General features: G+C 61.3%; 1 protein-coding gene across 1 annotated transcript; it reads left to right on the forward strand.

The window, feature by feature from the left end:
- Positions 1-228: 228 nt before the first annotated feature.
- COPZ1 (COPI coat complex subunit zeta 1) lies at positions 229-18,385 on the forward strand. The gene is made up of 9 exons (XM_037884106.2): positions 229-363; positions 10,322-10,390; positions 11,126-11,207; positions 11,844-11,935; positions 12,712-12,767; positions 15,351-15,428; positions 16,188-16,239; positions 16,818-16,856; positions 18,237-18,385. The coding sequence occupies exons 1-9, from the start codon at positions 229-231 to the stop codon at positions 18,282-18,284; spliced, it is 651 nt and encodes a 216-aa protein (XP_037740034.1). The 3' UTR covers positions 18,285-18,385.
- Positions 18,386-25,195: the final 6,810 nt, after the last annotated feature.

Genomic DNA, 25,195 nt, shown 5'->3' on the forward strand with positions numbered 1-25,195 from the left:
GGAGAGATGCATTACGTCACCGCTTCACTGGTCGCCATGGGAACTATCCCGCCCGCCCACGCTGACCCCCCCCCGCCCCGGGAGGCGGGGACTTAGCGAGTGACCGAGAGGGGCGCCTTCGAATCACCGACCACTAGCTACGAAGGCTGAGGGGCGGGGCTTTCTGGGCCACGCCCAGTCATTGGAATCGAATTTCTGGTTGGCTGGATGTGAGAGACAGGTTAGCCAATGAACGACCAGAATGGGGAGAGGGCGGGGCCTGGAGCTCCGATTGGCAGGCCACCAACCAACGGCGCGCGGCGCCTGCCGCTCCTACTCCACGTCGGCAGCATCGTTGAGGCCAAGATGGAGGCGCTGATCCTGGTAGGAGCGGGCTTCGGCCGGCGGGGGGAGACTGAATCCTGAGGGGAGAAGGGGGGTCGGACCAGGGGGGTGGGCACTGCCAGTGTGGGGGGTGGGGGAAGGATGGGCACTGCCAGTGTGGGGGATGGGCACTGCCAGTGTGGGGGATGGGCACTGCCAGCCAGTGTGGGGGATGGGGGAAGGATGGGCACCGCCAGTGTGGGGGGTGGGGATGAACTCAACTGTTGGGGGATGGGGGTTGGGTTCTGCTGTTGGGGAGGATGGGCTACATTGTTGGGGGACAGGGTGGTGTTGGGCACTGCCAGGGCTGAAGAGGGGCACCCCCAGTGGGTGGGATGGGGGTTGGGCGCTGCTGTTGGGGTGGGGGGAGGAATGGGCTCTGCCATTTGGAGAAGCGGGGGCAGAATGGGCCCCGCCTTTGGGGGTATGGGGGAGAAAGGTAAGAGTGGTGATGTAATGTACTTAGACTTCTGTAAGATGTTTGACTTGGTACCGCATGACATTTTGATTAAAAAACTAGAGTGCTATAAAATTAACATGGCACATGCCAAATGGATTAAAAACTGGCTAACTGATAGGTCGCAAAATATAACGGTAAATGAGGAATTGTCATCAAGTGGGTGTGTTTCCAGTGGGGTCATCCAATGTCGGTTCTTGGCCCTGTGCTAATTAACATCTTTATCAGTGTCCTGAAAGAAAACATAAAATCATCACTTATGAAGTTTGCAGATGACGCAAAGACTGGGGAAGTGGTAAATAATGAAGAGGACAGGTCATTAATTCAAAGTGATCTGGATTGCTTGGTAAACTGGGTGCATGCAAACAGTATGCATTTTAATACAGCTAACTGTAAAGGTATACATTTGGGAACAAAAAGTGTAGGCCATACTTACGGGATGGGAGACTATCCTGGGAAGCAGTAACTGAAAAAGATTTGGCGGTGATGGTGGATAATTAGCTGAATGTGAGCTACCAATGCTACGCTGTGGCTCCAAGGGCTAATGCAACCCTGGGATACATAAATAGGGGAATCTTGAGTTGAAGCAGAGAGGTTATTTTACTTCTGTCTTTGGCACTGGTGTGACCATTGCTGGAATCCTGTGTCCAGGTCTGTGCCCACAGTTCGAGAAGGATGTTGATAAATTGACAGAGAGCTCAGAGAAGAGTTATGAGACTGATTACAAGGCAGGTTTTCTAATTCTTTAGAGGTAGACTCAAGGAGCTCAATCTGCTTAGCTTAAGAAAGAGATGGTTGGTTACGTGGTGAGTTGATTGCAGTCTATAAATATCTACATAGGGAACAAATAATTAATAATGGGGTCTTTAGTCTAGCAGGGAAAAGTATAACACCATCCAATGGCTGGAAGTTGAAGCGAGACAAATTCAGAATGGAAATAGAGCATAAATATTTACCAGTGTGGGTAATTAACCTTTGGCAAAACTTACCAAAGGTCATGGTGGATTCTTCATCACTGATAATTTTAAAGTCAAGATTGGATGTTTTTCTGGAAGATCTGTTCTAGGAATTATTTGAGGAAGTTCTATGGCCAGTGTTGTACAGGAGGTCAGATGAGATGACCACAGTGGTCCCTTCTGGCCTTGGAATCTAGGAGTGGGCACTGCTATTTGAGGAAGGGGAGGAATGGGCACTGCCATTGGGAATGGTAGTGGGAGAATGGGCACTGCCATTGGGAATGGTAGGGGGAGAATGGGCACCACCATTGGGTACCCCTGCCACGCACATGGTGGCTGGGATTGGGCTGTGAAAGGCTCTGGCAGGGGAGAGGTTGCCCCAGGGCTGGTGCACCTGGCTCGGGGGGAGGGGGGGGGGGCTGACCTGTATCACCCCTTGGTGTGGGGATAGCAGGGGTGTATGCAGGGTAGCACTTGCTGTGTGGGGGTTGATTACCTCCTGCTCTGGGTGGGAGTTCCCCTTCTGTCTGGGCCGGGGGAGGGATTCCAGCTTTTGTGGGGGAGGATATGTATGATCTGGACAGACCATTAACCCTGGGGGCTGGCTCCTGAGATAACAGCTGTGACTGTCATGTGGGGCCCAGGGTGCTACTCTGTAACACAGGACAGTTGTGGGGGAGGGCAGGGCCCCTCCTCAAAAACCAGCTGCACCATCGCAGCTTGCTCTGAGACAAGTATCTCAAAACCTCGCATTCAGGGGAGAGCATGGAAAAACTGAATAACTTAGGCCTGAGTCTGTCGAGGCCCTAGGATGCTAGGTCAGACAGGGGCAAACCAGCCCCTGTTTGGTGTACCATGTTGACTCTGACAGTTTAAATGGTGCAAAATTCAAAGGCAAAATTCCTTCCTCTCCTGTCCAAACTTCTGGCACCAATGACTTCTGTGACATTCTTGTGTGTGGTTGGAGCAAAACCCCACAGCATTCTGAAAATGTAGCAGTGTAGGGCCGTGTGAAATGATCCCAGTGTAGTAAATAAACCAGGGGTCACTGTGCTGAATGGGGTGGTAGGCTTAGTTTCTGATTTAATAAAATTCCCCCCCTCCCCCCCGCCCCCCAAAAGCACCCGGAGCTGTAGTGTCATTTCCCCTTTGCCTCCTCAGAAATCTGGACTCTTTGCTGCAGGCCTTAGGCCCAGCTTAGCCCCACTGCTTCTCCCAGTACTCAGGGCCTTGACTGCAGGGAATGTTCCTGCATTGGCCTCGGGAGATGTGGGGTGTTGGAGGGAGGGATTGGAGCAAAGCACAGTTCTTGGGAGGGGGGGGAAGCTGTGTTTCCTGCACCCAGAAGCTCCTTTGACTCTGCACAGGCGGGAGGGGCTGTCCACCTGGCGTAGGGCTCAAGGTTGCAGTCAGGAAGGTGTGATTTCGGTGTCTGTCATCTTCGCAGCTGCCAGGGCTAGAAATGACCTGGAGAGCTGGGGCAGGAGCAGCCCTTGTCCTGGGCGTTCCCAGCGCAGGTGTAGCCCTGTCTCAGGGGAATGGGACTGATTTGTTCTGACTGTGTGAATGAGCTGGGAGGGAGTTGGGCATGGCCAGTGGGACACAGGCAGCTGCCCAGGAGGAGCAGAGGGCCCCTTGGGCCAGCGGAGGGCCCCTTGCCCCTGATGTTCTCTCCAAGCCTTGGCTGTGGAGGCTACTGTGCTGCACAACAGAAGCGGTTTAAGCCCAGTTTGTCCCTCTAGCCAGGCTGCCTGGCTCTGAGACCTGGGGTGGGCTTGCTCCCCACATGCTAAGACTCTGGGCAAGCTGGATTCTGGGAGGTTTCAGAAGGGCCAGTGGGGAGAGGGCTGGTTGAACTCGTGGATCCAAGCTGGCGCCAAACTGGTTTGGATTGGACTGGTTCTTGTCCCTCTGAGAGTCTGGTCAGCTCCAGCTAGTTCGCGTGGCACTTGCCAACCAGCCAAGGCATTTCTGTGTGTGGAACCCGGGCCCGAGTCTCTGCTGCATGTTTCCAGAGCCGGAACCCAGGGTGGGGAGGGGAACGGCAGCCTGAAGTCACTGTTGTGCCTCCCTCATCGTGGTCAGCTCCCGCATGGTCCCCTGCACAAAAGAGAGCAGCGCACAGGCTGTTCCAGCTCACCCAGGCCTGGCATGGCTGCCTGGGAGCTGCTGGGAGCCCAGGATGTCCAGCGTACTCAGGCTCCAGTCACCCTCCTCCTGCCCCTACAGCTGGGTGGTGGGGCTACCCCTCCGCCCCACTGCATTCCGCCCCCTTTACGCTGCACCTGACCATTCCAAAGCATTGCCTGCCCGTCTGTCCGTCCTAGGGGATTGGCTCTAGCGGAGGCCAGGCTGATGTTACAGCTGGCTCTGAAGCACAGGAAGGGCGGGCTAGGGCTCTGGACTTGGACTCCGGAGACCAGTCACTTACTCTGCCCCCTGCCTCAGGTTCCCGTGTGTGCAGTGGAGATCCCCCTTCCCAGGGGTCACTCGCAAGCTGGAGCGCTCCGATCCTGCGGTGCTGGGGCCAGAGGAATCCTGATCTAGGTCAGAGCCCATTCAGATGGGGCAACTCGGCCTGGGGGGTTTCGGGGCTGGACTCTCTCATTTGCCCTGTGCTAGGGAATGATAGCCGCGGGGGAAATGAATCTAGGGGAGTAAAAACCTCTGGTGGCTTTCTCTGTCTTGGCCAGCAGCAGTTCTGACAGCCAGGGACGTGCACCTGTCTTCTCAGTGCAGAAAGATCCTGGGCTTTAGGCTCTTAATATATTGTGCACCAGAGCCCAGTCGTCCGAAGGGAATTGTTTCTGAAAGCGTGAAGTCGTTTTGTGTGTACAATTTTCTTCCAAGTCAGGTATCCAACTGCGTTACCCGAAAATCCCGGCTACTTGCGGCATGCTTCCCTCGCTTCCCTGTGGGTGGATAGAGCACTGAGCTGAGTGTCAGGATTCCACTTGCAGCCCTGCCACTGGCCTGCTGCTGGGTTCCCTGGGGCAAGTTACTTCCCTGCCCCGTGCCTCAGTTGTTCCATCTGTGAAATAACAATGATGCCAACCTCCTTTGTAAAGCATTTGGAGATCCACTGATGCCTGACAATACCCGGTCTAAAGTGCCCTTCTGTGTTGCTCCAGCAGCTCTCTGCCCCTCTCCTTTGTCTGCAGACAGGTTCTCCAGTCGCCTTTGCAAATAATAATAATAAAGCCCCACCTGTATTTCTTGGCTTCTGGCATCTCTTTTCTGGCACTATCCCCTGGTTAGGGTCCTGGCAGCCATCAAAGGTTTACGCTGTGGCTACTGATACCGCGCTGACCATCTGGGCTGTTGAGCACCTACTTGAATTGATTGAAGTCTAATTTATTGAAACGTCTGAATTAAATGATCAGCATAAACTGTGCCGTAACTCTTAACATCTCGTTTTAATGGTTGATTGCTTGAGGCTCAAACTAAAAACCTCCAGAGAGAAATTCAGGCAGCTTCTCGGTCTCCAGGCCCTCTGCCCTCCGGAAGCGCTCGTTATAGATTTAAAATGTGTATTTATTTGCTTTGCTCTGCAGTGCAGCATGGCTCTAGAGAAGTGTAAATCCTCTAGGGCTCCTCTTGAGTTCTTTGCCAGGCTTGCTTCTCATTTCCCTTCTGAGGGGGGATGGATGGAGCAGGGGCTGGGCTGGGAAGACTCAGCCGTTTCAGCTCTAGGCTGCTGGTTCTAATCCAGCGCAGGGCAGCAGCTATTGTAAATTACTAGCTGGATGCAAGAGAGGCTTGTGGTTTTTCAAGCTGGTTCCTTTGGCTCATGTACACCTTCCCTCTCGTCGGTCAAGGAGCGAATGGAGACTGGTCTCCTTTGTCATCTCCAGAGAGGGTCTGGTCCTGGTCAGGGTGAGGTATATGTGGGGGTAGTGCATTGAAGGGAATGCAGCTCTCCAGGGCTGTCCACCCAGCTGCACCCAGAAGAACACGGCTGAGCCCCCACGTTGGAGGGGAATCTCGGGACAGTCGCACCAATGCGGGATGCAGTTAACGGCTGGGGTACATTTGAGAGTTAATCCAGAATAAAGCAGGGTGTGAATGTAAAGATGATTATCTATTCCAGTTTAACTCCATGTGTCAGTTAGTAGGTTAATATTAGTTTAACTCTTAATCCACTTTGAAAGTGGATTAAGCTAATTCAGAGTAAGGCACTCTTATACCGGAGTAAGAGCGTCCACACATGGAATTAATCTAAATTAACTCCCCAAGTTGACAAGCCCTAAAGAGTTTTTGGCCTGATTCTCAGACGCACTTGCAGTGACGCCCATAGGGGCAGCAGGTGCTTGGCACCTCTGACAGTCGGGCCCTTAGGTTGCGCACCCACCAATCAGGCCCCTTAGGGTGTCCCACAAATGGAGACCCCCGAATAGCCTGGTTGCTCCTGGCAGGTTCAGCCCCACTGTCTTAGTCTCCTGGGCTGGGGGTGGGGATCAGCCCAGCTTTCTGACAGGGCCCTTCTGGAGACAAAGGGCTGCAGACTCGAGCCCATTGCCCGCAGGCTAAGCCATGCTTGGCTTCTGGGGGAAGGCCAGTCCCGTGAAGCCAGGCTCCCTAGGGCTGTGGAGTCAGCTGGGGAACCTGGCCACCTGGCAGTTCCTGTCCTCTCCCCCATCCCCTGGGAGACAGAAGGATGAGCAGCTATGGGGAGGGGTCCCTTGGGCTGGTGCCAGGCAGCCCGCGGGGCCCTGGCTTCTCAGAAGTGGGGCAGTTCCATGCTGTGCCCAGTGGAAGCCAGTCCATGCGTCACAACAGGCAAGGGCCCAATCCTGGATGTGCTGGGCACCAGCAGCCTCCATGGGGAGCAGAGGGCGTCATGGGCGATTGGCACCACGCGGGCTCCAGTGCAAGGTTGGTTCTGGCAGCCTCCCCCCAGGGGCTGGTTCTCCTGGGCAGAGTCTCAGCTTGAGGAGAGGCCGCCATGCCGTCTGGGAACCGCCCTGCGCTCCTCAGATCCGCAGGTGGGTGGATTTCTGCACTTCTGCTCTGCTGCCGGGCCCCAGGCAGTAACGGGGGGCCCGGGACGGGGTGGGGGTGCCGCACGCAGAGCCCGCAGCGTTTGAGGTGAAGTTCTGTTATACACTCCGACTGTGGCTATGTGGAGGTCAGTGCATCACAGAACTTTGTCTCGAGAGCTTTTTAGCATCTGTCTCACTTGGGGTCCCCCAGGTCTCTGCTGCGCCACCCAGGTGCCTCCACCCCTTTTCTGTGGTCTGCAGCCCCGAGCTGTGGGTCTTGGCCTGTGTGGGGCTCTGCCGCACGCTAAGCTGACTGCTTAGACCACCTGATACGTCAACAACAGGCTCCCCCGGCTCCCAGCCCCTTCACTGCTGGCAACGCAGGAGCCTTTCAGGAGGCCTGGTGGTGCCCTGAGGCCTGGCGGTGGGGTTCAGGGAGCGATCTCCATGTGACACAGGCCTTGATCTTTGCAAACCCCATTCCTTTTACTCTGGGGGGCTGAGGGTCTCCTGAGCCGTGGGGCTGGAAGCACAGAAACGGCCGGGCCCCTGATGGGCTGAATCCCTTCGATCCTGCCCCAGCGTGCTGGGAGACTTCGATGCTGCCAGCCTGAGCCCCTAACAGCCCCAATAGTGCTGCTCACCTTCCTGAGCCTCTGCAGACAAGCAAGCCCCATTCCAGGAGCTAAACTGCCCCATCTTGTGCCCCCTCCCCCAGGGAGCCAGTCCCCCCCCACACACACACACAGTGGTGTGCCAGTGTAAATCCGGGTGGGAATCCAGCTGTGTGCGTGTCCAGCTCCGAGTGTGGCCTGGAGATGAGGGGCGACGATGCTTGGGGTGTGCCGCCTCTCGCGTGCATCTGTGGGTGTCTGCGTGAATGATGCCCCCGTTCTGCTGGGTGCCAGGGGTGCCGTGCTGCACGGGCAGGATCCCCTCAGTGTTCAGGGCTCAGCAGGCCGGGCGCTGCAGTGATGGTGCCAGCCTGGGTGGATGGAGACTTGCCATGAGCTGGGTCTGCACGGGGCAAAGGCCACGTGGGGTGGGGAGGAGCCACTATGGGTCATCAGCTCAGAGCCATGCCTCACTAGGGTAGATGGGAGCTGTAACAAAGGGCCTGGTGGTTGGGGGGCCTGGCATGTATGACCTGCGTGCTGAGAGGAGACGTGACCTGTGGGCTGAGAGGAGGCGAGGGGAAGGGCTGTGCCGCCTCCATAGCCAGGGTGGGCACCAGTTGCCCCCTCCTGGCAGCCGCATGGGGAACGAGCTGGGGCTGGGCTGAGCATCAGCAGAGAGCCCATGAAGGGCCGAGTGCCTGGGGTGGTGCTGGCTGGGTAGAGGGGCTGGAGATTGGCCCACTCTGCCCTCGTAGTCAGGGTCAGCTCCCTCATGGCCCTTCGCTCAGGGGGCCCTGTGGGGACAGGCCTGGGGCTAGGTGGGACCTATCAGTCCTTAGAGCCTGGGGCCAAGGCCTCATCCCAGTGGGACCTGCGCAGGCTCCCAGGGGCAGCTAGGGCCCTGGGGTGTCACGATGAGCCCTGCTGGGCCTGGGGCTGACTGCTCTGCTTCCCGGCCAATGGCTGGGACCAGGGTGGATCCTGGTGGCGATGAGGGGCTCTCGTCAGTCTGGGTGACAGCCAGCGGCCTCCGAGGAGCCAGAGCCCCCATTGCCCTGGCCCCACATTGCCAGTCGGCCCCCCAGGAGCCCAGAGCCCCCAATGCCCCGGCCCCCGAGGAGCCCAGAGCCCCCATTGATCACCCCCTCCCCCAGCACTGTGCTGGCAGTCAGCCCTCAGGGGGCACAGAGCCCCCATTGTCCCCTCCAGCCCTGTACTGCCAACTGCTGCCCCCCTTGTGCCTTCCGCATTCATGGCCTCTTAGTGCTTGGGCCCCTCATCTGTCCCGTGTCCTTGTGCAGAGGGGATACAGCCCCCGACTTACTCCGTTCCCAGTGCAAGTAACACCTGTAATCGGCATCATCTGACACTGAGCAGCAAAGCAGGGGCAAGATGAGAATAGAATCCAGGAGTCCTGCCCCCCAATCCCTTGCTCTGAGCACTAGACACCACTCCCTCCCCAGAACTAGGGGCTACAACCCAGGAGTTCTGGCTCCCAGCCCACTTCTGCTCTAACCACTAGTCCCTGCTCCTTTCCTTGTCTTTGAAGCTGTCAGAGCTGCCATTGCCTTTGCTCCATGCTGCGGGGCCCCAGGGGGAAGCGGCTGGCCGGGGTGGGGAGTGATAAACGCGGTTGCTAGAGCTGCCCCGTGCAGAGCAGTGGGGTGGCAGCAGGAAGCCAGCTCGCCCGATAGCAGCCAGTTATTTATACGCCCGCCCGCCAAAGCACCAGCTGGGTGTCCTTGGTGAGCCATGTCTGCAGCTGCTGTGGGCCTGGAGCTCCCTCTGCTGGCTGAGGACAGGGAGAGCACAGGGCTGGGGAGGCTGCGGGGAGGTGGGGCAGTGAGCTGGCTTGGGGGTGCTTGGGCCTGCAGGCCTGTGTGTTACCGGGCATGGGGCATTGGGCCTGTCTGCAGCTTGGGCTGGGGCCCCGGGGTGGCCTTGCTCGCACCTGGGGCAATGGGGGGGGCTGCACCAGTGCATGGAGGGGTCTGGCCCTGGAGGATGCTGAGTAGGGGGCGCCGGCACACCAGGGTAGGGGCTGCCAAGAGGGGGTCAAGCCTGTCGTGGGGATGGATGGATGCTGGCACCCAAGGATGGGGGGAGCCCCCCCAGAATGTTCCCCTCCCCCCAGCTGTGCAGACACCCAGCCATTCATCTAGGTCATGCCATGGGCCGCTGGGGTTTGTATAATAATGTGGGACCTGATCACAGCTGGAGCCTGTGGGGTGGGGGCCAGGCTCCCCCCTGATTCCATACTCATTCTGATGCTTCTCTGTGGGGCCCTTTGGTGCCCCTGTCCATGCCCGCCATGGGGCGAGCGGGCACGTGTGCTGGGCGCAGAGAGGGCGTGGGAGGCAGGGGTAGCTGGGCCTGGAGCGACAGTGACAGAGCTGGACTGGTTACAGAGCACCCCCGACGCCAGCTGGGGATGGCCCTCTGGTCTGCAAACCCCTGGGGAGAGGTGCCGGGGCAGCAGCATCTCTGTCTGCCAGGCGGGGGCATCCTCCCGCAGCAGGGCCCACAGCTGGCGCCGTCTGGGGGAGGTAAGTCCAGCCCTGTGTTGAGTGCCCATCTGGGGGCGATACGCATGTCTGCTGGGCACCAGCTTGAGAACAGCCGTCAGGGTGGGGCTGATTTTCCAGCCCTGCTGACCTGGGGCGGAATCGGAGTTGGCCCCACGAGATGTGCCGAGATCCATGCCCCAGGGTGGTCCGTCAAGCTGGCTCCCCCCCCCGCTCCCCAGCCCCACACAGGGAGCATGTGTGGGCCTAATCCTGGTGCCACGGCACCCGCCCCTCTGAGCTCCCAGTGTAGGCGGTTCTGGGCCGCGGCTGCCCCATGTATTGCCCTGGCAGGCTGAGCTCCCTGCGGGTGGGGAGGGTGGGCTGGAGTGGCGCAGGGCCGTGGCAGCTCTGGGCAGTGACTGGGCCTGTGTCTCTGCAGGAGCCATCCCTGTACACGGTGAAAGCCGTCCTTATCCTGGATAACGATGGCGACCGCCTCTTTGCCAAGGTGAGTGCCCGCAGGCAGCGTGCTGTGGGGTGTGCTCTGGGTCCCAGGGGTGCCATGGGGGAGGCCAGATGCCATGCTTTGGGTCCCAAAGGTGCCGCGGGGGGGGGTGGGGGTGGGTCAGATGCCGCGCTTTGGGTCCCAGGGGTGCCACGGGGTGGGGCGGGGGGCATCAGATGCCATGCTCTTGATTCCAGGGAAACCATTGGTGTGGGGGGGTCAGCTGCTGCGCTCTGAGTCCCACGACCTTACCCTAGGGCAGCCAGGGGCCTGAGTTTCTCGTTTGTGAGTGAATTCCAGGACTGGGAACGTAAGGATTGAGGGGAGCAACTCTGGAACCAGACACAGGGCAAAGCAAACTCCCTCCATCCTGCCAGTGCCCCTCAGTCCCAACCCGCAGCCCCGGGCTCGCCCCCGGCTCTGCCAATGCCCCTCAGTCCTGACCTGTACCCACCCCTGGTCCTACAATTTCAAGGACGTGTGCAGGAAAACAAGCCCTGCTTCTTCCCCTCCTGGTCCTGCAGTGCGCGGTGCTCTCTGGCTGCCGTGGGTGTCTGGGCGCCCAGAATCCAGCACCACACCCGAGGTTTGGTGTGAGGGCTTGGTGTCCCTTTCCCAGTGCCAGGCTGCAGGCTGTGCCCATCTGGACTGGCCTGGTCTCGGGGCCCGGCTGGCATTGCAGAGGTGCCGGGTGAGTTGTGCCAGGGCCAGGAGTAACACCCGTGTCTCTCCCGGCAGTACTATGACGACACATACCCCACCGTTAAGGAGCAGAAAGCCTTTGAGAAGAACATCTTCAACAAGACCCACCGGACAGACAGTATGTGCCCTGGCCTGGCAGGATGGGGACCACGGGACTCCGGGGGGGAAGGGACGCTGCCCACCAACACTGCCTGCGATCTCCCTGCCGGTTCGATTCATGGGCCCTGCAGCTCCACTCACTGCAGTGGGGTGGGCACGGGCAGATGCCGCGTCTGGGTCCCAGGGGCACCATGTGGGGGGAGGGTCAGACCCTGTGCTCTGGATCCCCAAGGTGCCATGTGCAGGGGGGAGGTTGAACACTACGCTCTGGGTCCCAAGGGTGCCATGTGCAGGGTGGGAGGTTGGGTGCCATGCTCTGGGTCCCAGAGGTGCCATGGGGGGCTGGATTAGACACTGTGCTCTGGGTCACAGGGGCACCATGGGCACCTCTGTTAGGGCAGGGCCATGCAATTCAGTCAGCAGCCAGACTCGGGGGAATCAATGGGGAATAACCCCATGCCCTCCCTGCCAATGATGCTCTGAACCAGGGTGGTCTTGGGATGCCCACCTAAAACCGAGACTGGGGCCATCCCATGAACGCTGGCTTCCCCTCCCTGCCTCACCAGCAGGCGGGCACTGGTGAGCCCACCCTAGCAAAGCCCCTTTTCCCACGAGCTGGCCTGTCCCTCACGTGTGGGCCTGTCCCCGCCCCCAGGCGAGATCGCCCTCCTGGAGGGGCTGACCGTGGTCTACAAGAGCAGCATCGACCTGTACTTCTACGTCATCGGCAGCTCCTACGAGAACGAGGTTCGTTCCTGCCAGGGCCCCCGGGCCTGGGGACACTCAGGGAGGAGTTAGAGCCTCGTGTCAGGGCAGCCCAGCCAGCGCGGGTGCTGGGGGGCAGGATGTTCTGTGCCTGCAGGGGATTGTGGGTACAGAACTGGAGGCGGGTGCCAGCCTAGAGAAACCTGGCCCTTGCTGAGGGACGGGGCATCGCAGCCGGCTCCTGCAACTTGGGGCATCGCCCACAGCCCCCCATTGCTTTCCCAGCTGGTGCTCCGCTGCCTGCCCCATGCGGGCGTGGGTGGCCTGGTTGCGGCAGAGCGTTCTTGTAGTGCCGGGGGGGCAGCCTTCGGTTGCCACACAGGGAGCTGACCCTGGGCACGCTGTGAGGGGGGTGGGGCAGGGCAGTGGGCCCTGGAGTCAGTGACACTGTGCGCCAGATCGGCAAAAGGGCTCCATGCCAATCAGCTCCATGGAGAACGATGGAGACACCCCCATGGGCAGCTGTGGGGAATCCCCCACCATCCTCCACCCCCTGTTGTTCCCAGGGGGAGCTGCGGGCACTGGGCCCCTTTGCAAATCAGGCCCTAAAGGCTGCCCCTGCCCCCCATCAGAGCAGTGATAATGCTCTGCCCCCTCGCCTGTCCATCTCTCCTGCCAGGGGCAGCCCCCCGTGAGCAGATGGCCCCTCCCCAGTGCCCTATGCCCGGGAACCTGCTTGGGTGTCAGCAGCGGGCTTGTGTGAGGGGGCGCTTGGGGCAGGGCCTGGTCTCCCTGACCTGCGTCGTCTCCTCTTCCAGCTGATGCTCATGGCCGTGTTGAACTGCCTCTTCGACTCGCTTAGCCAGATGCTGAGGTAAGGCCCCGTGAGGGGCGGCGGGGCGGGGCGGGGCAGGGTGTGGGGAGGGCTCTCCTGCTGCTCGAGTTCCCCCAGCAGTGGGAGACGGGGGGCTGGAGGTCAGTCTGGGCAGTCTAGGACCATCTGGGGCTCTGGCGCGGGAAGTCAGGGGCTCAGCACACTGCTGGGAGCCTCCCCAGAGCTCGCAGTGAGGGAGGCACCGGCATCGGGGCCACCCCTGCTCAGACTGGGCCACTAGGGGCCTCCTGTTGCTGCTGATTAGACATGGCAGGTGCCCAGATGCCATGGTGATGGGCTGCAGGGTAAGACCTGAGCCAGGATGAGGTGACCCGGAAAGGCCTGGAATGGGAGGTCAGCTTTGAGTCCTCAGTCCCCTCGGGCCAGGCCTGGGCCAGATGTAAATCAGCAAGGCTCCAGTGACACCAGTGGAGGGGCTGATTTGTACCAACTGGACGTTTCTGAGGAATGGGCTATGGGCGATGTCTCCTGTTGGGCATCGGACCAGCTGCAGACGGCTGGCAGGGCGTGATTCTGCCAGCACCCCCCATTCCTGCTGACGGCTGCTCAGCACCCCAGGATAGAGGCCCACTCCCTACTGTGCCCCTCCAAGCCAGCACAGCCCTGTGTCCTGCTTGCTCCACGAGGGGGATCTTTCTGGGGCAGTGAAGCCGTCCCCAGCCACGGGAGCCCAGTCAGCATAGCAGGGGAATGAACCAGCAGGGCCCCAGCTCAGCCCCTCAGTGCCCCGGTTCCTGGCAGGATCACCAGCTCCACTGAGAACGGGACAGATAAGATCAGAGTCCTGTCGCCCTAGCCTGCAGATGGGGGGGCCGGTGCAGTCACCGGGCAGCAAGGGGGTTGGCTGATCTAGGGCAGATTCCAGAGCGCCAGGCACTATTGGCCAAACACTGCCCACCTGGCTGGGTCAGCGCTTCGGTCAGGTCTCGCTCCGGATGGCTTGAACTCGATTGTGTCCAGGGTTCGCTCTCCAAACTTTGCACGAACCCTGGGGGTCACCTTTCCTCCTCGGGTTTGGATCAGAGCAGGGGAGGGGCCTAATGGGCCAGATCCTCTGCTGGCAGAAATCGCATCCCTGGTCTCCAGTGGGGCTGAGGAACCATGTGCTCGGCACGGGGGTGTAACAATGCTGCCTGTGGGAGCCAGCTGGGGTCACTCAATTAGGGTGAACTGCAAACAAAACGGGGTAGACAAACCCCAAAAGCTGGTGGATATTCCAATTAGATTTGCCAAGCCAGCCCAAAACAACTTCTGTATTACCTCCCTGGTTACTCAGCAGTCCAACTAATGCAGTTCCCTTAAAATCCCCAGCCTCAGGCCTCCATCCAGACATGTCAAACATACGATGACAGACACACATGTCAAACATACGATGATAAATTCTGAAAATCATGTTTCATCATAGAAAAGAAAAGGTTCTTCCAATCCCAAAAGACCAGCCACACACCCAGGTTCAATTATAACTTAGATCTTACCCAAAATACACACTTATAGTCAATTCTTGTTATTTAAGCTAAAATTTATTAAAAAAGAAGAGAGCGAGAGAGTTGGTTAAAAGATCAGTATACAGACAGCCTTGAATTCATTTCCTGTGGTTCAGATACAGAGCAGAGACGAGCTTGTAGTTGCCAAAAGTCCTTTTAGAAATAGTCCACAGGTTATAGTCCAATGCCCATATTCAGGGTGACTCCAGTCAGTGACTGGGGATCTCAATCCTTATGGCTTAAGGTTTCCCCCTCTTGAAACCCAGAGCAGATCTGAGATGAAGAAGGATCCTGTCCCAAGGTTTTTATACATTTCCAGCAGCCTTTTGGCCCGAGAAGACAATAGGCTTAACTTTCCTTCTCCTACACATCATGGCGATTAGCCCAGGGTCATTTATCCATTAAACAGGTCAGCTACAGGTTACCACGACCTTCCAAGAGACACGTAGACAGTAATACGATTTCACTCAAGTGTTCTCCTAAATGACGCTATTCCTTTTTTTGATCTTTGAATCAAAGCTATAGCAACAGACAAGACTTGTCTGCTGATATCACAAGACCTGAGCTGACATCTACCCTTCTATCTCTAACAATGCAGGCTGCATTTCAAAGCTCTGTTCATTTCCATCTCTTCCTAACCAGTCTCTAAAGCCATGGGTCAGGTCAGTCTGTGAGTTAATTAACTCTTTCTGGCCCTGTCACCTTTCAGTGAGATATTAAATTACACTCATAACGGAGATCTGAGACACTGTCAGCCCCCCAGCACACTGGGGCCCAGCCCACCTAGAACCATCGCCCATCCAGTCCCTAGTCCATATAGCCTGGCAGCCCCGCAGGGAGTTAGTGGGTCAGACATGAGTCTCCTCCCCCCACCCCATACTGGACGTATCTGAGCCAGGCAGCCCCTCGCCAGGAAGCTCCGAAGTTCCCCCTGCCGGGCAGGGGGCCTGACACCCCTCTGGTGGCAGCCTGAGCTGCCCTGCAGCATGGTGTGTGGGCTGCGCCTGGTGCCCAGGGCCTGGTGGGTCTGGCGCCAAGGCCCCGGGCTCTCCCTGACAGGGCGCGGGTCTCTTGGCAGGAAGAACGTGGAGAAGCGCGCCCTGCTGGAGAACATGGAGGGGCTCTTCCTGGCAGTGGATGAGATCGTGGATGGAGGGTGAGCACCAGTGTCCACACAGAAACGAGGCTCCGGCTCCCGCTCCCCCCATGGGGCCCAAGGCTGCAACTTCCTCCCTCCACCCAGCTTGTCCTGGGCCCATCTTACCAGGCTCTTGTGTCCAGGGCCTGAGTGCTGGGGCATTCTGCCCAGCTTGAGGGGTGGTGGGCGGGCATCAGCACTGGCAGCTGGGGAGGGCTGGAACACCCTGCTCGCCAGACCCCCCCCCCGATTCCAGCTGGCTGTTGTCATCACGTATGTCCAGCTGGTTGGTGTGGGCGTGGGCATATACATGCACACACTGGTTGCAGCGTGTTCCCAGAGAGGTGCCCGCTGTAAATGCCCAGCCCTGGGAAGGTGACATTTCTCTGAATTGAGGGAGGTTTAAATTCTTCCGAAGGGCCTGGCTGCCTAGATACCCCATCCTCAGCTGGCCAGGCTGACCCTCTGCATGTCTCTCCCCTCTCCCTGCACTGGCCACCCTGACCCTCTGCAAGCTCCCTTCTCCCCCGCCCCCCAGCTCGGTTCGCCCATCCCTCCTCTGGCCACCCAGCTCTCTGGGCAGTCCCAAGCTGGTCAGAGTCGCCCAGATTCTCACAGACCGGCCGTTGGGGATGGGGGGTTTGTCACAAGCCTGTTGGGCCATCAGTGTGGTGCCCCTTGTGCGGCACAGGGCGGCAGCCTGGGCACGGGGGGCCCCGCGAGCAGGGGCGTCTCTCACTCGGCACAGTGTTAACGGGCCATGTGCTCCTCCCTCAGCGTGATCCTGGAGAGCGACCCCCAGCAGGTGGTGCACCGAGTGGCTGTGCGGGTAAGTGAGTGCAGCCCCCCTTCCCCGGAGCAGCCCCGCCCACTCCCCACTCTGAGAGCCCCTCCCCCTGGGGAGCAGAGCCCAGCTTCTGTCCCACTAGGCTCCTCCTCCTTGACTTGCCCATCACCATGCCAACTGCCCATTCTGCCCCCTGTTGGGCACCCAGAGGGAGCGCTAGGGCAGGAGCCTGCTCCCCCTGGAATGGCTTTGCCCTACAGGGTGGGTGCGGGAGGGGCAGCACGATTCCTCAGGGCACAATGTACCCTCTGCTGCACTCCTGCCCTTCCCAAAGGCAGCCCCCCAGGGCCAGCTCCTGCTTTCCAGCCCCCGGGGGCAGGGGTGGCTGCGAACCAGGCTGGGGCTGAGCTGGGGCCTGACTCCCTGAGAGCAGTGGGGAAGGGCCTGGCCACCTTGCCCAGCCCCCTGCATTGGGAGGGAGGGGGGAACCGTGTCCCCTGCAGCATTGGGGTGGGGGGTGAGGGCAGTGCCCCCTGCAGCATGGAGGGGTGGGGTTCAGGGCAGCACCTCCTGTGGCACTGGGGGGCTGGAAGTGGTGCTCCATGACATGTCTGTTGCAGGGCGAAGACGTCCCCCTGACAGAGCAGACAGTTTCTCAGGTACATCCCTGTCCCTCTCCCCACCCTCCCTGCGCACTGGCATCACTCCCCCAGCCTGGGCAGGCCTGTCCCCCAGTCAGCTCCAGGGCCCTGCAACTTCCTGCCCCATCCCCAGATCTCGCCATCTCCAGCCCAGGCCCCACCCTCCCCCAGTCAGGCCCAGCCCAAGCTTAGCATGGGATTCCCCAGGGCAGACCAGCAGGGATCCTCCCCGCAGGGGCCTGGTCCTGATTTCCCTGCAGACTCCAGTGCCCCCTAGTGGCAATGCGGTCCATGGGGAGGTGCCCTCCTGACCACTTCCCAGCATGGAGTTGGATTGCAACGTGCAGCAATTGTTAACCGCCCCCAGCATGCTCTGTGCTGCATGAGACCCAGCGGTGGGTACAGCCTCTGCCCTGGGGAGCCCACAGCCAGCGAGGTACACAAAGGGTGGCACTAACTTAGAGTAAGGGCCTAAGAAATACTGTGGGCCCCACGGTAACCCAGCTCCTGCTGGGCTGGGTGCTCTGAGGCCAGGCCCTTAGATACACTGTGCCATGCAGCCTATTGGTGGGGGCTGCCCTGGCGCTCTCCTGTCCAGGGCTGCTCTGCCTCCAGACAGGCCGGCTGCTCATTGGCTAGAGCCCTAGATGGCAGCTTGCCCAGCTGGACAGAGCGCCCTGTCCGTGCCCTGTCAGGGGCGTGTCCCAGTACAGGCTGGGCCGAGCCACAAGACAGCTCTTAACCCTGGATCCGGTTCCCTTTGCCCCATTGTGAGGCAGTGCCTGGCCCAGTCATGGGGAACAGCCTGTAACTCCAGAAACTCATGGAGCCCTGCGGGATGGCAGGGGCAGATCCTGCTCACCTGGTACCAGCTGGTGCCCATGGCTGCAGGCCGGGTTGGTAGCAATAGAGGGCGTCCCTTGACCCAACTGTTCTCCAGCCAGTCTTTCCTGCTGGATCCAGCCTGGCAAACCTTTGTCCTGCCGGCCCACGGACCCTTCCACCACAGCTACGCTGCCCCCTGCGGAGCGGTGCCCAGACAAGGCCCCTGTAGCCAAAGGGCCCAGGGCTTCTGAAAGAGCCTGACATGCAGGCAGCACTTGCCCCACATGCAGCTCCCTCTGGGGTTGGAGGGACAGCAGTCAGCTGGGGCCCCGGATCTTGGCATCAGCCCCTGCTCTTAACCAGAGAGCTGTGGGGTCTCTCATGCCCCCTGCAGGGCTGTTGAGGCCAGTGGTCACCATGGCGAAGGGGGTTGGCTCTAGCAGTGGGGCTGGTGAGCTCTGCAGGGGAGGGGAGTGGGATGGTGCCAGGCCGGCAGGTCACTGGAGGGGAGGGGAGAAGAGGATCTGCCACCCAACCCATCCAGCTGAGCCACCCCCTGTCTCTGCTTTCCAGGTGCTTCAGTCGGCCAAAGAACAGATCAAGTGGTCTCTGCTGCGATAGGGCACGGATCCCACCGCTGCCCCCATCTCTACTGTGTCCCACCCCCTTGTCCTGTATGACGCACTGCCTGGCGCCCTAACACGCTGGAGGATTTTGCTGGATCTGGTGTCTGGCTCTTTTCTGACCCTCTGGGCAGCCGCTGCTTCCCCAGCCCTTGAACAAGGGGGAACCTCGCCTCAGGGTCAGCGGAGGTGGCTGCTGCCCAGCCCAGACATTTGCCCCATCCCAGGGCTCGCAGGGGGTCCCCTGGACTCATTGCTACTGAAACCAAGCCCGGGATAGGATGGGATGACACCCTGGACCCTGCCTCACTGCTGCCCCCTGTGGCGGCTGTTTGTCCTGGCCTAGTGCCCTCTTTGGGGTGTGGTGAGGACAGGGCTTCCCCACATCACCCTGCTTCCTCCATCTCCATTGGCTGTTCCCTCCAGGGGGCGGGTCCCTGTGCACTCCCTGCCACTGCAGCGGCCAGTTACAATCCACCCACTGAGGCCCTTCCTGGGGCAGGCGCTGCTGATGGGGGGGTCTCCTGGGCTCACGTCCTCCCGGGGGCTGACACTTGGGTGCAGCCAGCGTGGGGTGGGCTCTGGAGCCCAGCAGGTCCCCAGGGCAGGGGAGAGTCGGGGATCCAGCATGGGAGGGGCGTCTCCTCCACACGCTGCCCAGATGCCTTTGCTGTTAGCTGCGTTTCCCGGGGACCCAGCTTGGCAGCCCCATGGCTCTGGGGTCTCCCTGCCCTGCAATGAGGGGCCAGCGTCACTGGCGCTCCTGGCCCAGCTCTGCCGTGGAGCCTGTGCAGTGCCAGGGGCAAAGCCACTTATAGCCAGCCTCCAGAGGGCTCAGTGCCCTGCTGTACCATTGCGCTAATGGGGGCTGGGGGGGGGCAGTGTTCTCCATCACACTTGCGGGGGCTGGGTTCCCCATCATGCTCAGTGGCGGGGGCAGGGGGGATCCACCTTGCACCCAACGGGAGCTGCAGGCTGCTGACCCTCTCCCTCTGGTTGCCCTTGGGTCTCTGGGTGCCATGGGCTGGATCTTGGCAGGGGGGGCACCCCCCCAGTTCCCCGGGGTTCAGTTGGAGCCCGGGGCACTCTCCCCACTGGAGGTGGGTCATGCAGAGTGGGTGCTTCAGAGGGTCTGTGTCAGGCCCCAGCGCAGGGAGCAGGCAGCTGGACAGAGTTGACTGCACTGATCCTGACCCCCTGCCAACAGCTGGATCCCTGCAGGGCCAGGTCACAGCTCCATCGGTGCTGGAACTAGGGGGTGCAGCTGCCCCCCCAGCTTGAAGTGGTTTCCATCACATGCAGGGTTTACAGTTGGGGTCAATGGCTGACAGAGCCCCTGCGGAGCTCCCCTGCCCTGCCCCTATTGGCCTTGCTGCCCCCTGCTGGGCTGGGCCCTTCCGGCTCGGTGGCACACTGCCCACTCCCCCCATCCCTGGGGAGAGGCCCCATGGGTAATCCCTGCCCCCAAACCAGCTTTGAGGAGAGGCTCTCGGAGCTGTGTGGCAGGTGGGTGCAGACCCTGCTGTGACCCCCTGGACTCCTGCTAAAAGCATCCCCCTAAAGCATCCTTCTGCTGCCCCGGGTCCCCTTCCCTACGAGCAGTGAGATGAGCGGGGTGCTCAGTGCTGCTCCCCAGCTGTGGGGAGAGGCCTCAGGCCCCTCTGTGCCACTAGCTCCAGCTCCAATCACAGCTGGCGGCTCCTGCTGGGCCCCGCCTGCGCTGCGCCCTTCTGCCCCGGGCCGAGTCGCGGACCTCCCTGGCTCTGGCTCCAGGCCGGTTGGTATCTGTGCAGGGTTTCCCAAGCCGGCCCCTGAGTTGCTGTAGTTGCCCCAGGGATGTGCCCAGGGCTCAGGATCATCCCAGCCGTCCAAGGGGTTTGTACCCAGAGGTGGGCGCCCTCCTCTCCAGCAGCCCCCTAGATCTGCGCCTGCAGATCCTTCTGCAGGAGCTCGGGTGTCTCGGCCTCCAGCTACGGCTGATTTACGGCAGGGAGCTGCGCAAAGTGTGAGCACGGTGTGAGCGGCTGGTCCCCTTCAGCTGCTCATAAATCTCCCCTGATGAGCTCCTGGCTCTCCAGGCCCAGCACGGCCCAAGTGGAGGGGCCTGGCGGGCAGGGTGGCAGGTGCTGGGCAAGGCTGTGGGCTTTGGGCCTGGTACAGGGCAGGGATTCGGGGCTCAATCGGAGCTGGTGCTCCCCTGGAGGGAACACTGCTCTGCGGGGGGCAAATGAGGGAGATGCCCCCCCAGCCATGGGAAGGACCCTGCTCCCTGGATCTCAGCATGGCTGGCGGGGGCCTCCCTCTGGCACGTCCTGTCTGGGCCCCTGTAGGGTTTCTTCCCTAGGGAAGGTCTGGTTAACGGGGGCACTCGGCTTGTCGCTCCAGCCAGCGGCTCACTCTAAGGCAGCTGGGCCGGAGCCCCCACCACTCCACCTGCCTCCCACAGCCCTCGCCTCTGCACCAAAATGCTCCTCTGGTGGGAGGGGGGATCTGCTCCCCCCCAGGGTCCCCTCTGTCTTCCCCGGGCATCGTCTGTAGCGGGGGTGGGGGGTATTCCCCTACCAGTGAAAATTCTCCCCCAATAAAGCTCCCCTCCCCAGGAGCAGGTGGTGGGTCTCTGCAGCTGAGCGTGGCAGGGGAGGGCCGGTGTCCTTGCAGGTTGGCAACCTTGTGCCAAGGTGTCATGGGTAGGTGACTGCTCCCCCGCTGGGGCAGAGGCTGAGATGGCTCGTGCTGCCTCGAGGGGGCCACCTCCTCTCACCTTTGTGTCCCCACGAGTCCCACTTTCCTTGCCTTTGCCATCGCCACAAGCATGGGGGGTGTTAGCCCTGGTGTTCACCTCCCCTTCCCAGGTGCCCCAGCCCCCCCCATCTACGAGCGTGCCATGCTCTGGCATTCGTGCCCCATTTTGGGATCCACTGTGCCAGCCCCAGTATGCACAGACCTACCCATCTGTCTTTGCCCCCCAGCTGCTCTTGGCATGTGGCATGGAGGCAGTGACTGCTCTGGGATTCCTACAGCCGGACTAGGTCAGGCCATAGGTTCGTCTAGCCTGGTATCCTGGCTTCTGACAGCGGGCAGTGCCAGCTGCTGCAGAGGGATTGAACAGAACAGGGAATCCTCAAGGGGCCTCCGCTCAGGCTGGCTGGTGAATGACTCTGCCCTGCCAGTGCCAGCTCCCGCTGGAGCCGGTGCCCCCTGGATTTCACTGGACATCCCCGCTCCCAGCCAGAGCATGTGTCCCTTGGCTCAGGTTTGCCCCTGACCCCCATCTCCGCTGCGCAGTCCTGGTCCCTGGGTCTCCACACTGCCGGAAGGCACCTGATGCCAGCTGTGAGCAGCGAGGGGGTGAATACATGTGTTCCCCTTGGGCGGCCCTATAGGCTGCTGGGGGCAGAGGGGTGGGGGGCTCGGGGGAGCTGAGGAACTGTCCTGTAGGGCTCTTTGTGTCGCCCTATCAGCAGGGAGGGGGGTCTGGTTTGGGGCACTGCCTTGGTACTGGGGCAGGGACAGGCCCTGTGGCTGAGCCCCCCATTCCCCCTCCAGGGCTGGGGGAGGGATTCCAGCCCACTGCTCTGGGCTGTGGCTGACTGTCCCGTGGGAAGTGGCTACAACTCTAATAATGATGCACACACACACCCCACTCCGTGAGCCCTGGGCCGGGATCTGGGTGAGGAGCTGTGGCACCAGCTCTGGGGACCCATGGCCTCGATCCCCCTCAAGCTGGGGTGGCCTCAGGGCTAGCTCACCCCTCCTCCTCCTGCCATCCCCTCCCTCAGGCCTGGAGCACTGCCTGTGTGCCTTGTGGGGCAGCCCTTGTGAATTGTACAGTATTTCCCCCTCACCACCCCATTGTCCATGAGCGGGGAGCAGCTATGGCCCAGGGCCTCCAGGGGTTGCTCCCACCCTGAACCTGGCCCTGGCCCTGGCCCTACTGGGCAAAGGCTGATGCCTGTGGGAAGGGGGGAGTGAAATGCGAGGGTCTCTCCTGCCCATGGGGGAGAGGCAGTGGGGGCAGGAGATGCCTGGCATGGTGTGGCAGAATGGCTCTGACTCACTCCCCGTGCCCAGAGCTGCCTGTGTGTGAGAGCCGTGCTCACAAGGATGGGGGGGGGGGGAGGGTGCAGGGGAGGTCCCTGAGCCCCATGGAGGGTCTGCCACATCCCCAGGGTGTTCCTCGGGCTATGGGGATGATGTTGCCATGTGTTGGCCAACAGCGCCACCTGCGCCCTGTCCGCTGCCACTGCAGGCCTGGCCTGTGGAGGGGGAAGGCGGACCCCTCTCCCCTTTGCCAGGGACCCTTGCGGTCACACCAGTGTGCTGCGCCCCCGCCCCCCGCACTCCCTCAGCGCGCAGCCCTGCCAGTGGGATCAGTGGCCTGGGGGGATCAGGAGCAAGGGTGATGGGCTCCAGGCCAAGGAGACAGCACCAGAGCCAAAGCCCGGCTTAGCCAAGTCGGGCAGGTGGTGCCAGGGCTGGGCTGGTGCCACCAGCCTGGGGGATGGGGTGAGCTCCTGCCCAATGCAGGGTGCTGGGTGCCAGCCCTGAAGCCTGGCCCCATGGAGCTGGGCCTGGGGGCTCCAAAGGGCTTGGCAGCTCAGCAGAGGCTGCGCCGGTATTTGGGTGAGCATGCCAAGGAGAACTGAGTGGGCTGCAGGGAGAGGGGGGCTTGGTAGGGGGCGCTCTCCCCTCGCAGTCAATGCTGGTCCCAATGCCCCAGGGTGGCACTAGGGGGCGCTGTGCTGCAGGGAGCAGGGTGGGGACTAGTAGGGGGCGCTCTCCCCTGGCAATCAGTGCTGGTCCCAATGCCCCAGGGTGGCACTAGGGGGCGCTGTGCTGCAGGGAGCAGGGTGGGGACTAGTATGGGGTGCTCTCCCCTGGCAATCAGTGCTGGTCCCAATGCCCCAGGGTGGCACTAGGGGGCGCTGTGCTGCAGGGAGCAGGGTGGGGACTAGTAGGGGGTGCTCTCCCCTGGCAATCAGTGCTGGTCCCAATGCCCCAGTGCAGTACTGAGGGTCTGGGTTGCAGGGAGGGGCTGTTTTGGGGTGAGATTTACCACCCAAAGCCCGCCCTGCCAGTGACTAAAGGCCCTGGAGTGCATGGGGGGCAGCGCTGGCGCCTGGCACTATCCCAGCAGTGTTACCTGCAGGCTGCTTTCCCCCTGGTTCCCCCGGCTGGGTCCCACGCTGCTCCCCAGGCCTCAGGTCTTCCCTTGCGCTCGGACTGAGGATGGCGGGACCCACAGCCCAGCCTGCCCCGCCCCATATCCACTGCAGCAGTCCAGCCTGGCATCAGGCTCCCCAAAGGGGCATCAAGGTCCCCGTGGGACACCCAGATCCAGCTGGTTCCCTCCCCCCACCCCAACACCTTATTGCCCTTGGGGGAGGTGGGGGGATGAGGGAGCAGGGAGGGAAGAAGGGGACATCCCCCCCCATCACTTCAGCCCCCGCCCCCAGGGCGTGTTCCTTGACAACACCAGAGGCACCGAGCCGGGCTGTGCCAGTGCCCACCTCTGGCACATGGAGGCTCTATGCCTCTGGCCTGACCCCCCCCCACCCCCCCTTTACACCAGTCAGAGTGAAACAGTGTGAATCACACATGGGGATTGGGGAAGGGCAAACCAATGGGAGGTGGGGGGGAACTATGGGGGGCTCAAACTCAGATCCCTGCCCCCGCCCCCCAGCCTCAGCTCCACTCTCCAGGGCTTGCCTGGGCCCCATCCGGGTGGGCTTCAGATCCCATTTGTCACTCCCAGGGAGGGGGTCAGATCAGGCCCCTTCCTGTCCCTAAACCCTCTGGGGCTGCCCCCTCCCCCACCGCACGCCGGTCTCATTCTGACCAGAGCCTGAGGGGTGGGGGGCAAAGGGCAGTGTTACCCGTGGGGCTCCACCTGGACCCCTCTGCAGCTGCCTCTGGGGTGGGGCATGGTGGCTGTTAACACAGGGGGCCCTTGCCGTTGGTGCTGAGCTGTGATGACTCCAGGGTGGTGCAGGGGAATCTCCCGTGGCCCCAGGAGCAGCAGAGGAGCCAGTCACCCCCTGGGTGGGGCAATGGCTGTGGTGGGAGGGGGCAGGCTGGGGGCACTGGCTGGAGGCAGGAGCTCCAGGAAAAGCCTCTGAGACTCTGGCTGTCCCCCTGCCCCATGGACTGGGGGCTCCCCACTGGGAACGGCCTCATGGCCCTCAGCAGCAGCTGGCTGGGGAGGATGGCTCAACCCCCAAAACCCCCATGATACCCTGGCTGTTTGGGGTGGGGGGCAGCTCTCCTGCCTGGGGCAGGGGGCGGGGGCTGAGTCCAGATCTTAAAGGGGGGTCATTCTTCCCTTGTGCTGCCACAGGGGGTGCTGGGTGCAGGGCCTTGCTAGGGGCCCCCCGTGCTCCCTTCACAGACCCCAGCGGCCCATGTTACAGCGAGGGGCAGGCTCAGAATGCTCCAGGGAGGGCTGAGGGAGGTGGTGGGGTCTGTGAAGGGAGCACAGGGGCCCATCAGGGGCCCCCTAGCAAGGCCCTGCTCCCAGCACCCCCTGGCCCCCCAAACACCCAGCTTTATAACAGGCCAGCCCCCATCTCAGATCATTAGGGCTTGGGGGCCAGCACAGTCCCCTGCTGGAGCAATGAGGGAGTGCAGAGCCCCCCTGGAGGCTTGGGGGTGCTGAGCCCCTTGCAGTGGGGCTGACCATGTGGGGCCAGGGGCCCACGTGCCTCCTGCTGCTGGGCTGGGGAGTGTGTCCCCGCCCTCCCTGGGAGGTTGGGTCAGGCTGCGGAGCTAGCCTGGGGTGTGGGGGTCCAGGCAGGGCAGGGGCTGGGGTCAGACTCCTGCAGGGAACTGCTCGCTGGAGCTGGAGCTGGAGCTGGCGTGGACTCAGCACGGGGTCCCCAGGGGAAAGTGATTAAATACCCTGGTGCAGCG

This window comes from Chelonia mydas, chromosome 20 (genome assembly GCF_015237465.2).
Source record: "Chelonia mydas isolate rCheMyd1 chromosome 20, rCheMyd1.pri.v2, whole genome shotgun sequence".
Taxonomy (NCBI): Eukaryota; Metazoa; Chordata; order Testudines; family Cheloniidae; genus Chelonia; species Chelonia mydas.